The 18,535-nt window shown below is 45.7% G+C and overlaps 1 protein-coding gene across 5 annotated transcripts in view; it reads left to right on the top strand.

The window, feature by feature from the left end:
* Positions 1-18,535, top strand: part of ADA2 (adenosine deaminase 2) — a 35,670-nt gene that overhangs the window by 11,271 nt on the left and 5,864 nt on the right. The window contains exons 5-12 of one of the 5 annotated variants that reach the window (XR_006219738.1): positions 7,027-7,154; positions 8,851-8,941; positions 10,684-10,792; positions 13,923-14,080; positions 14,407-14,496; positions 14,623-14,825; positions 15,066-15,161; positions 17,524-17,762. Coding sequence is in view for 4 of the 5 variants with exons in the window: in XM_042991486.1 (XP_042847420.1) it covers positions 7,027-7,154; positions 8,851-8,941; positions 10,684-10,792; positions 13,923-14,080; positions 14,407-14,496; positions 14,623-14,825; positions 15,066-15,161; positions 17,524-17,527 (879 nt within the window). In the remaining variant the exon portion in view is untranslated. Of the gene's footprint in view, positions 1-7,026; positions 7,155-8,850; positions 8,942-10,683; positions 10,793-13,922; positions 14,081-14,406; positions 14,497-14,622; positions 14,826-15,065; positions 17,333-17,523; positions 18,296-18,535 lie in introns of those variants that run through there. The other 4 variants (XM_042991486.1, XM_042991489.1, XM_042991487.1 and 1 more) reach the window with 4 other exon arrangements.

An 18,535-nucleotide genomic window follows, 5' to 3' on the forward strand; every position in this document is an offset into this window, starting at 1 on the left:
AGAGTGATAATCATGCTTGTTGGTTGTGGTCCTCAAACTTGGCTGTTCATATGAATAATTCAGAGGTGCTCTTTAAAATTCGTGTTTGGACCCCGACCTCCCAGGGTTCTAATTCTGTGCTCTTGGGTAGGACCAGGAAGCTGCAAAATTAACTAGCCTCTTCCTCTCGTCCCGGTGATTCTAATGCAGATGGTCTGACCCAGACCACACTTTGAGAAAAGGCCTTCTTTGCCTTGACCTTTACAAAGCACTTGAGGTGCATAGCAAGGTTGCATTTTACAGATGTGGAAACTGAGGCTTGGAAAAGCCAGAGTTTGACCAAGATCACGTTGGTGATTGATTGGGTGATTGGATAGATGTCAGGGTGCTGGACTTGAGCACTAAGGCAGCCAGGCTTCATCTCAAAAGGAGCCCCAGAGAAGGCATTCTGCTGTAAGTCTCATCCTTCTGTAGGGAAAAGAGAGTCCCTAGGATTGGCTGAGCTGATGATTCACCCAGAGTGCTGATGGCCCCTGCTGGGGGCCGGGGGCGGGGGTTGCTTCCTGTTGGGCCATTCCGACAGCTTTCTCAGCGTGGGGCATGGGGGAGGTAGCCCGTCAAATCCTGGTGGAGCCCTGGGCTCCTTAGGGGGTGGAGGGAAAAGGAGGGAGGGGGGAAACTGTGGAGGGTTTGGGTCTTGGTCGGTTTGAGGGCTGTGACTTTCATCTTGAGCCCGATGGAGAAGCATTTAGGGGAAGATGCTGAGCAATTGGAGGGAGCAGTTTCCTGCTCCATTGCTCCCCCTTTTCTGCGGGGGTATTTTCTCCTTACCATGCTGAGTGGGCTCCAGGACATTTAACTTGGGGACCCTGCCTCGCTCCTAACCTCTCTTCCCACTCTGCCCACCCCCCACCATCCTAGAAGGTGGAAGGCTGCTGGGATTTGGGATTCTGGAGAGGCTGAGGGGGATGGGATGTGACCATTTGTTCTGCTCTGACCCTGGAACAAAGGCCTCTTGCAATAGAGAGTCTATGCCTTAATGCCCCCCATTAGCCAGAGTAGGGGGAGCCATCAACACATTAACAACTAAAAACCGTCTGCACTGGAATTCTTTTGCTGAGCCGCACAACCTCCCCCTTCTTGCTAGTGGGGCTAATTCAGGGCCTGGGATGATGTTGATGGACTATCCTGGCTGCTCAGCCTCCTATTGTGTTACTAATGCTTGATAACAAAGGCTACTTGCCTTTAGCAACAGTTGCTAGGCGGGTCTTATCTCCTGGGCTCCAGTCCCTTCCCCCACGGCCAGAATCTGAGGCCCAGACTGGGTCCTGGCCAGTCCTCAGAGTGGAGCTCTTATAAGACCCCAGAGGATTATCAACAGGAGATTGCCCTGCTGGTACTTATTGACAGGGGGTCTTGGGAGAGAGACAGGCAGTGGCAGAGAACCCACGATGGTTGTTCCCAGATGTTTTCTTGGATGCTGTCACTTGTATAACAAACATTACTGGCACTTCTACGCATCCCCCCCCCTCCCCCCCGCCAAGGTTTTTCCTGGATTTTTGGCAGAGCCTCCACTGAAAATTCCACCTGGCTTGTTGCTGAAGTGACCCCTGTTTCGTGTTCCTGGTATAACTGCAAGAATACTGACGATCGAGACTGGAGGGACCCTCTTAACTGCTCTCCTTTATAATAGCATTTATCCTACTATGCTGTATTCATGCTGTTTACTTCAAATCCACAAAATGGTAGATCTTAACCCCAGCTGTACATTATACATTAGAATCACCTGAGGAGGTTAAAAACAAACAAACAAACAAACAAACAAACAAACCACCCCCGAGGTTCTACCCCAGAGATTCTGATTTAATTAGTCTGGGGTGAGACCCAAGCATTTCCCTCTCCCTAGGTGGTTCTAAAGTGCAGCCAGAGCTGAGACATTGAGCCGCCCTAACTGTCACTATCACAGAAAGGTAAAGATGGGCTGCTGTGATGACTGGAGACACTCAGGGTCAGCAAGATTCTGAAACTCGGCAGACCTCCAGCCCTCACTCCTACTGTGGAGTACGACTCAGTTTCTTAAGCTTTCTGAGCCTCAAAATCCTCATCTGTAAAATGAGAACTACCTAATGTTGTAGTTTTGAGGATTAAATGAGATGATAACATAAAAGTGTGGGCATATGCCTGGCACATAGTAGCTGAGTAAATGGCTGTTAAATGAATGGTGCTCTAGTAACTCATCTTTCTAGGATAACTGCAGATTTTGGGTTGTTTTTCTACATCTGGTGATGATAATAAGATTGATGATAATAATATTATTAATAGTTATCATTTCCTTTTTTTTTAAGTTTTTATGTATTTATTTAAGTAGTCTCTACACCCAATGAGGGGCTCAAACTCATGATCCCAATATCAAGAGTCCCAATATCAAGAGCATGCTCTTCTAACTGAGCCAGCCAGGCACCCAATAGTTATAAATTCTTTTCTTTCTTTCTTTCTTTCTTTCTTTCTTTCTTTCTTTCTTTCTTTCTTTTCTTTTCTTTTCTTTCTTTTCTTTTCTTTCTTTCTTTCTTTCTTTCTTTCTTTCTTTCTTTCTTCGAGAGAGAGAGAGAGACAGCATCCCAACCAGGATCTGTGCTGTCAGTGTGGAGCCCATCGTGCCCAATGTTCGTGGGGCTCCAACCCACGAACCGTGAGATCATTGCCTGAGCCCAAATCAAGAGTTGGACGCTTAGCCAAGTGAGCCACCCAGGTGCCCTCCTCCTTTTTTATTCTTTTTATTTTTTCTGAGTAGTTATCATTTCTAAGTGCTTTACAAATATTAACTCATCTGATCCTTGCAACGATCCTATGAGGTATGATTGGCTGGGGCAGATTGTATCTCCACTGTGAGCCTAAACCCAGAAGGCTGCCCAGAATCCCCTAACCAGCTGTGAACTTTCCTCCAGTACCATGCTTCACAGCAATGTTCTAATCAGTCTAGCTGTGACGCCAGGAGGAGTTGCAGGTCTCCCCCTGAAAAGGGTCTCTTGATCCTTGAAATAGGGGTGCTCTTGAACATTCAGATCCTGTCCTAGGTGCTTCCACAAAGCCTGCAGATTCTTGGCTGGAAGCCAGGAGCCCAAGAACACAAGGCACAGGCGGCCCTGGTGGTGATTTACTGAGGCACCAAGAAACCAGGGGCTTCTGTATCTGCCGCCCCAGGAGCCAGATTCCATCTTCGTGGCTCTCCATGCTATGGGAACTAGCAGTGGGATTGGAACCCTGCAAGGCAGGGGTCCCAGATTCTCCAGCAATAAGTACTGCAATGATAGAATTAATGGCTTGGAACTGCTGCCATAGGCAAACCCCCACCAAGCCTCTGGTTGTATCATTTGCATATCTGTGCATCCTTGTTTAGTATGCCAAGGATCTTCTTGTAGACAGAATTGTCATTTGTTGATTTTTCTAAAAGATTCTTTTGTCTCCCTTCTGTTCTGCTGGCACTACCACCCCTCCAACATCCATCTATTTATCCGTTCTCCAAAACATGCTGCCTGGGGCTGAGTAGTTTTGAAACTCCAAGTGGACAGTGCTCTTCCTCAGTTAATGCTTATTTATGGAGGTCCTTCTCTGGTGCTAAAGGAGGGGAGGTGGGAAGACCCAGATGACCTGGATCCCGCCCTCAGTGGCCTGCAATCCAGATGGGCTGTGTGGGCACATGACTCAGTAATGACACAGCAGTCAAGTCACAGTGAAGAATTATGTTCTTCCCTTCTGCAAATCAGCTGGGTAAGGCCAAGACAGCTTCAGGTATCAGTTCTGGGATGGGTTAATGCAATTGTTCTCAAACTTTTACACTCAAAAATTTTGGAGGATCCCAAAAAGTTTTTGTTTATGTGGATATTATCTACTATATCTTGTATAATATAGCCTTCATTAGAAATTAAAACTGAGAACTTTCCAAAACACAAGCCTACATAAGCACACAATCCATTATTTGTCAGACTAATATTGTCACACATGATGCAACCTCTGGAAAATTCTGCATATTCAGGAGAGAATGAGGATGTAAAAGACAAATCTTAAATTTAAATCTTAAAATTTTTATGAGGAGAGTTTTTGATTTTGCAGATTGCCTGTAAAAGTCTAGGAGACCCACAGGGGCTCTCTGACCACACTTTGGGAACTGCTGGGGTACAGCATATAAGCTCCTTCAGCATCAAAGATTTGAACATTCTAACAGAGTGCCTGGAAGTCTGTTGAAGCCTTGATCAGTGACAGGAAGAATTCTCTTTTTAAAAATCTCTGGTGAAGGGGCGCCTGGGTTGCTCCATTGGTTGAGCCTTTGAGCGTCTGACTTTGGCTCAGGTAATGATCTTGCAGTTTGTGAGTTTGAGCCCCACATCAGGTTCTGTGCTGACAGCTCAGAGCCTGGAGCCTGCTTTGGATTCTGTGTCTCCCCGTTTCTCTGCCTCTTCCCCACTTGTGCACTCTTTCTCTCTCAAAAAATGAATAAACATTGAAAAAAATTTTAATAAAAAATATCTGATGAAGTAGGAAAGAACAAAAATAACTTTTTCTTTAGTCTCTTAAGGTTCTGTTTTTGGGGCCTGCAAGTTAAACTGGCAAAAGCCATATTAACAGGAGAAAAGGCATACACATTTTATTTGATGTTAATATTTAATTTTTATGTGCATGGAAACCTTTGTAGAAAAAAGTGAAGACCCAAAGAGATGGGTAGAACAGGTACTTATACACTGTTTTAACAAGTGGTGATAATTTGTGGAGAAATGACAAGGCAATAGGTTTGGGTTTCTGGGGCAGTAAATTGTGGGATAGTAAATATATGGGGGAGACTAATAGAAGATAAGAGTTATGTTAGTAAGGTTTGTTTGTGCAGACCCATCTCAGGACTGCCCTTCTGTCTCCAATGATAAGGGTCGTTTTCCTGGTGTGGGAGATGAAAGGGGGAACTTGCACCAACAGAAGTTTATGTCCTGCTTTTAGGCAGATAGGAGGAGAGCAAAGATCTCTGTGTTTGCTGCTTAATTGCCTTCCACTCAAAATAATTCTTATGCTGGGGTGCCTGGGTGGCTCAGTCCATTAAACATCCAAGTTCTTCTCAGGTCATGATCTCACAGTTCTTGAATTCAAGCCCCACATCAGGCTCTGTGCTGACAGCTCAGAGCCTGGAGCCTGCTTTGGATTCTGTGTTTCTCTCTCTCTCTGCCCCTCCCCTGCTCGCACTCTGTCTCTCTCTCTCAAAAATAAATAAACATTAAAAAATTTTTAAATTATTATGCAAAAGTGGCATATTTTAGGGTGGCATGGTCTGATCCCCTTCAGTAAATAATAATAATAATAGGTTATACTAGATACTGAGCTAGCAGTACCTAAAATTCTCTCCTCTGGAAAGTTCTGGCAGCCTTAACATTCAGTAAGCACTGTTGTCCATTCCTAGACCATGCAATCAGAGAAGATACACCTTCCAATAGTTGAGCCCAGAGATTGTGTGAGAGGCCAGGCTTCCCTGGGGCATCAGCAGAGGAAACCAAAGAGCCAAGGCCAAAGGGGCCAAGAGAAGGGGCTGGAAACAGCTGCCTGTTCCACTTCCCCCAACCCAGGCAGCAGAACAGACACCCCCCCCACGCCCCCCCCCACCCCCAATCCAGAGATGAAAGAACAAAAAAGCTGCTCTGTGTGTCTGGGGAGAAGAGGAGGCTGTCCTGCAACAGAAGGTGGCACCTGCGGGGTGCAGCTAAGAGGGAAAGTGGAGGTGCCCCAGGCTGGCGAGGGTGCTGTGAGGCAAGGGACCTGTGGGAAAGGAGAAAAGGGTCCTGGAGAGCACCCAGCTCCTGGGATGCCAGGATACAAGAATTGACCCCAGTGAGGAGAAAGGATTCCTCTCCATTAGGTGGTGAGATAGTTCATGGCTCCCACTCTGCCTCTCAGCCTCTGCTCCCTGCACCCTGGTGGGCTCTCGCTCTGTGTGGAACCATTGCTTACTACACCAGGACACTAGCAATGCTTTCACCAGCGGGGCCGCTGCTTGGCTTGCTTGCAGAGCAGGCTTCTCAGTTTCTTGCATATCAAATCCCCCTTGCCTTTCCAGGCCCAACCTCACCGCCATGTCCCCTGGAAAGCTTCTCTGATCCTATCCAGTTAAAAGGAGACCTTTTTCCTCTAAGATCCCATAAACCTCTATTTAGCACTTAATTCTTCCTCTTTGTATTAAAAAAAGGAATAGAGTCTGTCTACACTAAATTAGAAACTCCTTAAGGGCAGGCATCTTGTCTCACTCACATTTGTTTACCCCTTCCAATGCCTAGCCTGGTTCCTTGTATACTGCGTGTTTTTAATTGATGTTCGTGGAAATACCTTCTGCATATTATTTCTTCCCATCCTCCTTTGCCCCACAACCTCTTTGGAAACCCCCGCATCCTGTCCTGAATCCTGACCTGCCGATTTGTGCAGGGGTGAGAGCTGACCCAGTGACAGGAGAGGGCAGAGGGAGCGGCAGGGGCCATGTCATTGCTCCAACCCTCTCCAGCCTGTCACCATGGGCTTGGTGTGGCCCAACCTGCTAAGTGGGCACTTTGGATGGGACTTCTTTATACCCCTGTCCTCTCCACTGTGTCTTTCTACTTTGTCTTGCCCACGGTCCAATCCTGGCTCTTCTCACTCTGCCCCTAACCATGTCCACCTGAGGGTACATCCCACCTAAGAGTGGGAGAATGGGAAGATAAAGTAGGTCCTTGGTCTCCTCTTTTTGGCTGTCCTCTCCCCAGCTGACCTGTTCTTCATTCTTTACACAAATACCTTTTGAGCACTTACCATGTGCCAGGCACTGTTACAGATGCAAGGACCCAGCAATGAATGAGACAGGCAGACACCCCAGCTTTGTGGTATTCAAGAGCATTATCCCAGACATGACTAGGACTTCTGATAAGTGTCAGAAGCTGTTGAAGGCACTGGACAAGGAAATTGTAGAGATTTAGAGATTATTGGCAATGGGAATGAAGTTTTGCTCACCTCTGATGTCTGACCAGGACCACGCTTCCCTCTCAGGTGTATGAACTGAACGGGACTGTCCATAGCCAAGAGTGGTCGGTGAAGACTTACAGAGAAGTGGCTTGTATGTTTGCAGAAAAGCATCCTGGGTTTATTGGAATCAAAATCATTTATTCGGATCACAGGTGAGAGAGAACACGGCTGAAGCTGCAGGATTTGGGAGAACAGGATGCAGGCAGAGCTACTAGACTTGGAAGGGAAGGGGAGGAGAAAGGGAGAAAGAGGGAGGCTGGGAGGCCGGCTTCAGAGACCCACCCTCCATGCCAAAGAGCCATGGCTTTGGCATGCATGTTCCTGCATGAGAGCAAAAATCTATCTCTGAAGTCACTTCTAGTTCGAATCTTCACAACCAGACTGAAATGAAGAAGTGTGGCAATTTTCCAAATAATTCTAGGCCTTGACCTCATGTCGGCCTGGGTGATTCAGTTATGGGTATGTTTTTGCCAGTATGTTCAGATAATTGGCCTATTTCTTTGTTTCAGTTGGCTGGTGGGGTTCTGCTTCATGTCAACCATGTGCTGTCCCTGGTTGTGTAGTTGGCCTTGATTGGTGACCCAGCCCTGAGTGACAGCTATCTCAGAGTCTGTGTGTGGATGTGTGACCTGGCAGTGAGAACAAGGACCCACTCTTTCCCCAAGCAAGCACAGAAAGCTTTAGAGCTTAGTTTCCCTTCTTAGTTTTATCCAAGGAAGGCTCTCTGTCAAAGGCAGGCCTGTGTAAGGACTGTGACCCACCTGCGGGGCTGGAGATGCAGGGGTGGCAAACAGATGGGGATCACACTGAGTCAGAGCTTGGGGAGGGGCAGCTCAGCCTTAGAGGTTGGGCTCTGGATGGCAGTCAAACCCCTCCCCGCCCCATTTCCCCTGAATCCCCTTCACCGTTTGTGAGAACAGAGGCCTGCACCTGTGTGCTAGTTGGCCAGGGTGGAGCTTGCGGGCTGGGGCCCCACTGGTTCCCCTCAGAGGCTCTCTGGGGGCCAGTGGCAGGAGGATGTGAGGGCTGGGTTGCAGGTGGTAAATCCTCCTGTGATCCCTTAGAGGATCTGCAGGAGGGGGAGGCTCTGCAGGAGAGGGAATGGGCAGGCATAGGGAGGGGGCAGGAGAAATGTAGGCCCATAGAACTGAGGAACAAGTGAGCCAGCTGCTGTGCAGAGACCTTTGTCCTGTCACAGAGTTGTGCCAGACTTTTCTTTTGGTGCTTCTGTTGTGCTGCTTGCCTCACCCCTATCCTGGGCTTGAACAGAGAGGGTACAGACAGAAGTAAGACAGTTTGCTTACATGGTTTCTGGAGTGCCCAGGGCCTTGCTGATTCAGCTGGAGGGAGAGGACATACAGTTGCCAGGTCCAGCTGACTCGACAGGGAATTGGGCATTCTGTAGCATTTCACAGGTGTCCAGTGAACAGAGAGCTGGCCTCTGTACTGCACCCCATTCCAGGAGCCTTCGTCTCAGGGAGGCAGGGCAAGTTTCGGACAAGACCTCTTTGCTTCATACAAATGTGGACAAATGAAACCTATCCCATGGGTCTCCTTTCCTCAGTTGTTGTTCAGACACCAAAGTTTCCTCTAGAACCAGCCAGACTCCTCAAAAGGGTGGATTTGGGTGAAATATCTCTCAGATGTATCCCCTGGAAGGGATCACAAGAGCATGGGCAGGATAGGCTCATGTGCTGAGGGTCTGAGAAGTGGTTACTGAGTAATCTGGACTAGACCAGCCCCAGGCACCGGGGGAGCTGCTCCGAGGTACGGGGTCCCCCCGGGGTACATAGGTCCGCCAATGCCAAGTCACACTGTCTCCTATGCTTTTCTCTGTCTCTCCCACAGAGCCAAAAATGTGTCCTTCATCATGAAATCCATCCAAACAGCCATGACGCTCCGAACCATGTTCCCCAAGATGGTGGCAGGGTTTGACCTGGTAACAGACCCTACACAACAAAGCTGTCTGAGAGCAGGGCCCAGCAGGCGGCTCTTTGTGAAGGCCCTGGCAGCATGCACTGAAACCTTCTGCAGAGGCTCAGGCTGTCAACCACAGGCCTGGCCAGGGTTTAGCACTGACCTTGTGTAGGGGCCTGCAGGAGGATGATAGTCACAAGAGAAAGGAGAGCAGACAGGGACAAAAGCCTGAAAAGGGGAGTTCCAGAATAAGGAAGGAATTCAATGAGGTTGGGTAGTAATGGTGGGCTTATTTCCATTTCCCTGCCCTCCATCCTCTTTCTAGCACATGTGGCCTACCTACACCTGCCTCTTAAAACTATAGCACATAGAGGGTGGTCTGGAAGCAGAGATGGGTCTAGCCCTGGGCAAAACTGTCAAGGATGGGAAAGGTGTCCTCTGTCCCTTCATCCATTTGCTTCCTCAGCTATTTTTGAAGCTGCACGTCCATAGTGGTGTCACTGCCTTGACCACTGCCAACCCCCCGCCCCCTCCCAAATCAAAGCCATAGCTGAGTTCTGATAGCCAGGGCACACTTCCTAGGTGGCAACTCATCAATCTCATTAAGGAAGCTAAATTAGTTTGAATAAACTGGCTAAAAGGCACTCCTGACTCCCTCTTATAGGGAGGGAGTATATCTGTACATTTTACCTGAAACTGGGCTTAAGCTTTTGCTTTCAGAACATCCAGAGCTCAAAGGAGTGGATTTCAAAGAATCATTTTGTTTGTACTGGGATGCCTTCCTGGGATCTCTGGGCGGTGCTCAAGGATCTAGCCTCTCCAGAAAGGGGCAGAAGTTCCTCCCATCTCACCTTTCCCCTCTGTGTGCAGCCCTGACAAAGGGGGCTGAGAAGAAGAGCCTCTGGTATAGAACTTCCAGAACAGTTCATTCAAGGACTGTAATGGACAAGTTCTAGAGGGAAATTGGGGTAGGAAGGGGGGTAGATAGTTGTTCAAAGGAGTCTACTTGCAAGTTCCAACTCTCTTTCAAGCCTGTACTCCATTCCACTACATTGAATACCTGTATTTGGCTTATTATAAAAATGTTCCATTGCCCCCCAACAAATTAAAATAGGCATTCTGAAGGAGGTACCCATTTTATCCTAAGGCACCCTTGCTCTTGGCATGCAGCTACAAGCCCTAGGGATATGTGTGGTTTAGTTTGAAAAGCATAGTTTTGTTGTAGTTACAGCTGAGGCACTGAGTCACAGAGGGACCCTGCCAGGAAACTGACATGTCCAAGGACCCACAGGTAATGGGTGACTGAGCTGAGTCTGGAGCCTTCCTGACTCCTGGTCCAGGGCTCTTGTTCCCTCGCACTCTCTCTCCATTTTCTGTGGGTCTGTCAGTATCTCAATGTCTTGTTTTCTCTGTGTCTCTCTGTTGCTCTTGCTTTCTCCCTCACTCTCTGCCCACAGCAAGAAGCTCAGGGCTGAGCACAGGGACTTGGAAAGTGGTGTCAGAACACAAGGTGGAAAGGGGTGGGAGGATACGAGATACAGCCTCTGACTGACTAAGCAGGGGGAATTATTTAGGGGTAATAATATACTTTCTTTTCTTTTCCAATTTTGCTGCCGGTCATTTTTAAAAGGCTATGTGACAATGGCCTCAAGTAGTAACGTCAGGTTATAAGGAAGAGTATTCACAGGCTATTGAGGGTACCATCAGCAAATTGAGGCTTGGACCAAGAAGACAGCTCCATGTCCCCTCCTCTCTGTCCTGCAGGTGGGACATGAGGACACTGGCCACTCCTTGTATGACTACAGGGAGGCTTTGATGATTCCCACCTTGCATGGCGTTAAACTGCCTTACTTTTTCCATGCTGGAGAGACAGGTGAGCCATGTGGAGACGAGCAGGACAGAGGTGGGATGGATAGGAAAGCTCCTTATTATCACTCAAGAGAACTGATGGGATCCTGGGGCAGTATTAGTATTGTTGATAGTCATTTTATGGCACTTGTCCATTTCATATGGAGAAATATGTATTCCCCCTGGAGAAGGAATAACAATATAACAGATAATATAACAGTATCTGGCACTTTACATATGTTATTTCTAATTCTCACCCCAGTCCTGCCAGGAAGGTGTTTTTATCCCAATTTTATTTATTTTTTATATTTTAAACTGTGCTTTATTTATTTTATTTTTTATTTTTAAAATGTTTTATTTATTTATTTTGAGAGAGAGAGAGAGAGCGTGGGTGAGCAGGGAAGGGACAGAGAGAGGGATAGAGAGAGAATCCCACACAGGCTCCACACTGTCAGCACAGAGCCCAATGCAGGGCTCAAACCCACGAACTGTGAGATCATGACCTGAACTGAAACCAAGAGTTGGACACTTAACCATCTAAGCCACCCTCTATCCCCATTTTATAGATGAAGAACCCAAGGCTCCAAACATAGAGTACTTGGCCCAAGGGTAAAGAGCTAGTCATTGATGGAATTTGATTTTGAATTCTTTCTGATGATCTCCATTTTATAATCAAGTTGTGCTTAAGAGGTTAATTCACCTGTCCAAAGTCACACAAGGGTAAGTGGCAGAAAAGGGACCACAACCAGGCAACTAGGAGGCTCTGTCCACACTCATCAGTGCTGAAGAGGAGACCCCACCCAGCCCAGACAGCTTGACTACTATTGTTTATGAAATGCCATTAGCCCAGCCATGCCTTTGCTCCCTAAAGCTCACTCCACAGGTTCATAGGTCATCTCTCAGAGCTTCCCATATTCCAGTCCTTAAAGTATGTAAGCCCTAAGCAAAAGGAGTCCCAGATCATGGCTGCAATTTCAGGTTAAAATGAAGATTTGGGGGGCTTAGATCAGGAGGAAATCTTGCTGCTACCCCCCACCTGGTGTCCCTGAGTACTGTAGGCGCCTGTCACCCTTAGAAGACCAAGGAGATAAGTGGAGAGCAGTGTGGGGGCTTGGATTTCACAACCAGGCTTAAACCTTGGTTTATCACACCATTTCTCAGAGGAAGGGTATGTGTGCCTTAATCTCTTATTTCCTGACATTTCAATCAATTTAGACCCAATTTAGATCAAAACTGTTCTAGGAAATTTGAAGAATTGTTTGTGGGGGATGGGGCAAGGGAGTAGGGGGATGTTAACCTTGAAGAGCTTGTGGTCTAGTTGGGAAAATCATACTTACCTGTGTGAAATCATTTCAACAGTATGAAACACTGTAATAGGATCTAACCAAATTCGAAGACGCATGGCCCTAGGAGAGGATTTTGCCAGGAGCTGGGTATTTGATACCTGAGAGTAACGTTCTTATTTTTATTTATTTTATTTTTTTTAAGTTTATTTATTTATTTTGAGAGAGACAGAATGTACATGTGAGGAGGGAAGGGGCAGAGAGACAGAGACAGAGAGACAGAGAGAGAGAGAGAGAGAAGGAGAGGGAGAATCCCAAGCAGGCTCTGTGCTGTCAGCACAGAACCTACCAACCATGAGATCATGACCTGAGCCAAAATCAAGAATTGGATGCTTAACTGACTGAGCCACCCAGGTGTCCCTAATGTTCTTATTTTTTAAAAGGAAGAAATCTTTGGGGCGCCTGGGTGGCTCAGTTGGTTAAGCGCCCGACTTCAGCTCAGGTCATGATCTCATGGTCCGTGAGTTCGAGCCCCGCATTGGGCTCTGGGCTGATGGCTCAGAGCCTGGAGTCTGCTTCCGATTCTGTGTCTCCCTCTCTCTCTGCCCCTCCCCCGTTCATGCTCTGTCTCTCTCTGTCTCAAAAATAAATAAACGTTAAAAAAAAATTAAAAAAAAAAATAAAAGGAAGAAATCTTTGAAAAAAAAGTTCTAGATGGGAAACCAGTGAAAATCCACCTAAAACACATGCCCTAAAAAGTAATGGGAATTCTTGGATTTTATTCCTAACAGAACAGTGGAGTTTTCATATTTTATATGTGGGTCAGTTAGGATGCTTTTGGCTGCCAGGAATGGAATACACACATTCAATAGGTTTTACAACAAGGTCATCTGTTATTTCACATAATAAGCAACCTCTGCTGTTTTCATTAAGTTCAGGGTTTACCTTACTTGGTTGTCAGTGAAGTCACATTCAGGTGAGACAAGATGTTTCCTCTAGGGTATCTCCTTTTATCAGGGAGGAAGCCCAAGATCTCCCCACCAATAACCTTCCAGGTCAGCATTAGGACTATCCTAGTTGCAAGGGAAGCTGGGAGAGTCAGGACCTGTCATTTTCACCCTCCAAAGAAAGCCCTGCTAGAAAGGAATGTACAATGGGGATGGCTGGTAAGTAGGCAGCCAACACTATCTGCCACCACCTTGTCAGTACTGGTCATTGTAATCTTGCAATTGTCTTGCAATTGATATTGTTAAAGATATAAATTAAATAAGTACATACAAGTAACTATAGGGGCACCTGGGTGACTCAGTGGGTTAAGCGTCCAACTCTTGGTTTTGGCTCAGGTCATGATCTCATGGAGCCTGCTTGGGATTCTCTCTCTCCCCTTCTCTCTGCCCCTCCCCCACTCTCTCTCTCTCTTTCTCTCTCTCTCTCTCTCAAAATAAATAAATAAACTTAAAATTTGTTTTTAATTATATTGAAAGAGTTTGCAACACATTGTTGTAAAAAAATCATGAACAAAATTCCCAGAAAATAGCTCTGGAAACATAAAAAATGGAAAGAAAGAATATAGGCTGTGGATTCAGATAGACCAAGGTTTAAAACTGAGTCTTGCTACTTGAGTATGCTCCTTCAATTTACAAAGCCTATGTAAGTTTCAACTTCCTCATCTGTTACATACATACATAAAATTAAAGGTTTGCCATACCTCCTCTCTTTAGCATTGTTATATGAAACTCTGTGTGTGTGTGTGTGTGTGTGTGTGTGTGTGTGTGTGAATGTTCTTTTTCTTGCTTGGGGATCTGGAGCCTTTATCTGAGGATAGTCTATGGGCCAGATCCATCTGACTGGAGACTACCCCTTTATCCACAGACTGGCAGGGTACTTCCATAGATAGAAACCTTCTGGTTGCTCTAATACTGAACTCTACCAGGATTGGCCATGGATTTGCTTTGACCAAACACCCAGCAGTCTGGGCTGACTCCTGGAAGAAGGATATCCCCATAGAAGTCTGTCCCATCTCCAACCAGGTATGCATGATCCATGGCACCAACCCAATACAATCTTTCTTTCCAACCTCAACCTCTGTTCTGATTCCCAAACTTTCCTGTATGATTTCTAGCTCCTGAGCTCACTTGTTTTCTGTATTCCTCTGCTGTCTCTCTCCCCTTAGTAAGTTATTTAGGAATGGCCCTTTGCCTAATCCATTCATAATGGCAGCAGTTGAGGGAACTGAGGCAGCAGTTGAGGGTCCCCAGTGGGGTGGAATTTGGGGCAAGGCCAAAAACAAAGCTAAAGGGACATTGAGGAAGGCCAGTGAAGTAGGAGGGGCCATAGAATACTTTTGCTTTCACAGCTGCTTGGGGTTCTTTGTGCACTGCCTCTCCTGCGTGTTCTAGAGAGCTGCTCTGAGCCAGACCAAGAGAGAGACCAAATGTTTGTGAAGGTGAAGAAACTTGGAGAAAATTGGGAAGAGTATGAGGACTGGCTCTATTCCTTGTATTGTACCCAGAAGTCATCCCAATGTTTTTGGGTCAGAATTTGTCTTTCTTCTTTGTTTCCTGTTGGGCAGGTTCTGAAACTGGTGTCTGACTTGAGAAACCATCCTGCTGCTGTTCTGATGGCCACTGGGTACCCCATGGTGATCAGTTCTGATGACCCAGCAGTCTTTGGTGCCAAAGGCTTGTCCTATGATTTCTATGAGGCCTTCATGGGTATTGGGGGAATGGCAGCTGATCTGAGGACACTCAAACAACTGGCCATGAACTCTATCAGGTGAGGGTCCTGTGTACTTCCCAGATCCCCAACTCCCTCTTCCACCTCACAACTTGTGTTTATCTCTAGTAGAGGTTTATGGCAGAAGCTTAGAAGGTTTCTTTGGGTTTTCTCCACAACACCTCTGTTTTGTTATTGCTCTCGGACTGGGGAGAAATGTGTTCTGCAAGCATCTGAGATCCCCTCATCTGTTTCCGAACAGTTTCTCCTGGGGCTGACCTAAGTGCCTTTTCTTTGCAGGTTCAGCACCTTGATGGATATTGATAAAAAAGCTGCCATGAAAACCTGGGAGGAGAGATGGAATAAGTTTGTAGCTGACCTGGCCGGGAGGCCAAAGTGAGAAGACAGTCATTTATTACCCTATTCCTCTGCTTCCCTCTGCAAGCTGTTTTCACCTTCTGTCAATCATTCTTGAACCCACACCAGTATAGTTTCTACCTCCATTCCTTTATCAAAATTGACATCATGAAGGTCATCAATGGCCTCGACATTGATTATCCTCTCAGGAATACTTAAACACTCTACCAGACTCATCGTTTTGAAATATTTTTTTCTCTCAACCCCAGTGACATCAATGCTCTTGGTTTCCTCCTTTCTCTCTGGCCATTGCTTCTGGGGTCCCTTTGTCAGTTGCTCTTCTCTATCAGATTTCTGTGTTGGATTTCCTCAGGACTTAGTTTTGCCTCTCTTGTATTCATGTCTCTGCTTCTTCTCCTCTTCGTTTTCTCTTACTCTATAGTGTTTTCCTGGCAGTCTCATTCACTCCTTTGCTTTTAAATACTATTTATTTGCTGATGATCCCCAAATTTATCTATTTACTTGGATCCTTCACAAGAATCTCAGAAACCTACTATGTGCAATTCTCAATCTCTTCCCTTTTAACCTTTTCCTGGTCTTTCCCATCTTGGCAAATGTCACCTCCATCCATTCTACCCAGGTGTTGAGAGCAGAAATTTTCAGTGAAATTGTTGATACTGGTCTCTCCCCTGTTCCCTGCAACAAAATCTATCTTGAATCCTCCATGCCTCTCTACCTGTGTTGCTATTGGCTGAGTTCAAACCACTATCACTTCTTGTCTGAGTTATAACGGTCTCTTAATTGAGCTCTCTTTCTTCTCTTTGACTTCTTCATTTCATTTTTCACAGAGCAATGGCTTTTTAAAAATTAAATTAAATCAGGTTACACTGCTTACAACTCAGTGCTCTTAGAAAAATCCAAATGTTTCAACAGGGCATGTGGCATCCTGTTTAACCTGGATTCCTTTCAGCATCATCCTACCCCAGTCTCCCCCAGTGTACCAGACGTTGTCCTCACTGGTCCTTTTTTCCTCAAATATCCCAAACCCTATTCTGCATCAGAGTCTTTTCTCATTCTTTCTGCCTGGGATATTCTTTCTTTCCACTTTTGTCTAACTGACTCCTGTTCACCCTTAAGGTTTCACATTTCATGTCATTGTCTCAGAAATGTTTCCTAGACCCCTAACCTATTAATATCTCTCATGGCACCTTGCTTTTTTTCCTTCATGACTCTTAGCATAATTTGTAATTATATATTTATTTCTGTGTTGATAGTCTCCCTCCCACCAGACTGTAAGCTCCATGTGAGCAGGAGCTAATGATTGTTTCATGTACATTGTGAACACAGAGCCTAGCTCCATGCCCCAAACCTAGTTAGTATTCAACAAAAGATGTGTTGAATGAATGGATATAACTGTATGCATTGAGCCAGTTGCTGAAGCAGGAGGGAACAGAGCAGAGTCTCCCCAAAGAAAAGACCTCATGTGATCAAATTCTGGCTCATAGCCTAGTCTTCAGGAGAAGGAAGGCATGAAGCCAGCTCTGTCTTCACTTGACTAAAGGATGTGAAGAAGGATCAAAAAATTCCTTAAAAGTCACAGATGGATTCAAATATCTTCTCATCCATCAGCCATCACCTGATCTGAGCTCATAGGCTGCAGCCAACCGTCCCTCCATTAGTAGTTTATCACTGTTTGGTTCATGACACTGGGAAAAGTCTTGCTGATTAGGGGTCCTCAACCACAGACTGGTACCCAGATGGAACAAGATGACCTTTAAGATCCTGTCTAATTCTGACAGTCTTTGATTTATTGCCTTAACCAATCCCAGTAGATAGCACATAGGTCCCAGCTCAACTGACTCACATTTAATAAATGGTGAAAATGGAACTTAGCTGAATGGGCTTTTGTAGCAAGTTGCCATGGCTACAGGGGTCCCCCAGGAGCATAAGGTCTCTGGCCTAGACTTGGTGTGATCACCGATTTGGCAAATTAAACCAGCTACAAGTCTTGTCTTCATGCTTGGTTCAGTAGGCTGAGTCCTAGCAAAGAACTAGAAACATCAACAGAACCAGACCCTGAGTTATGAAAATGTGGGAAATAGGTTGTAGCCCCCTTGGAACTGAGTAATATTTCTTCTAGGGGTAGTTAAATCTGATTTCACGTATTCCTCCTGTAGGACTTCCCAGAAGGTACCCTGACATATGTTTTTTTTGAAAAACTTGCATATTAATTGAATTTTTGTAAACGAAATCATGCTGTACCTGGGGCTTACTATTTATTTAAAGGAAATCTGAAGTAAAGCCTTCTGTTAATGAAACATATTTTTGTAATTTGAATTCATGTAGTCTATATTTATTTATTTCTTAGAGTGAGGTTAAATCCTTTTTTCTTCTTTGCCAGGTGAATTGTCTGGGCTGGAAAAACCTAATGTCCAGGGCACCAAGAGTCCTTGACTTGCCAGGCTTATTGTACAAGTCCCCATCATATGGCTTATGATGAATGCCCTGGTCCAGCCCCCTCCTCCTGGGTCCTGGAGCTTTTCGTCAGTTGGCACAGCTCCCAGGAAGGGCAGGGAGACTTCTGGAAATTCAAACTGAGGGAATGTTGTTGGAGATGTGAATCATCTTATTTCCCAACAGGTGAGAATTTGGGATCCAGACTCAGAGAAAACCCTGGAGCATTTTTCTTATTATCTTGAAATAATGTGAAACCTTCAGAAAAGTTGCAAGAATAGTACAAAGAACTCTAACATACTCTGTCTAGGTTTCCAAATTATTGACATTTTATAACATTTGCTGTATCATTCTCTCTATGTATCTGTATCTCTTTCAATGTCTGCATGATATATCCTATTTTTTCTAACCAATTGAGACTTAAGATGCAGATAGTATGGCCCATTACTTATAAACACTCCAGTCTACATTTGCTGAAGACAGTGTCATTCTCCTATGTAACCACAGTTTAACCATCCAAAGCAGGATATTAACATTGATAAGATACTACCATCTCTCCCTGGCCCTTCCAGGCATGTTTCTTCTCTCTGCCCAGAACCTGACCCAGGATCACATGTTACATTTAGTTATCTCTTGTCTCTTTCAGTCTGGAACAGTTCTTCAGTATTTCCTTGTCTTTTGTGATGTTGACATTTTTTTAAAAAGTTTTTATTTATTTATTTTGAGAGAGAGAGAGAGAGAGAGCGAGTTTGTGCATGCGTGCAGGAGCAGGGGAGGGGCAGAGAGAGTAAGAAATCCAAGCAGGCTCCTTGCTGTCAACACAGAGCCCACCTCAGAGCTCAATGCCACAAACCATGAGATCATGACTGGAGCTGAAATTAAGACCCAGATGCTCAACTGACTGAGCCACACACTCAGGCACCTTGTGACCTTGATTTGAAGAGTACAGACCGGTTACT

This window comes from Panthera tigris, chromosome B4 (assembly GCF_018350195.1).
Source record: "Panthera tigris isolate Pti1 chromosome B4, P.tigris_Pti1_mat1.1, whole genome shotgun sequence".
Lineage (NCBI taxonomy): Eukaryota > Metazoa > Chordata > Mammalia > Carnivora > Felidae > Panthera > Panthera tigris.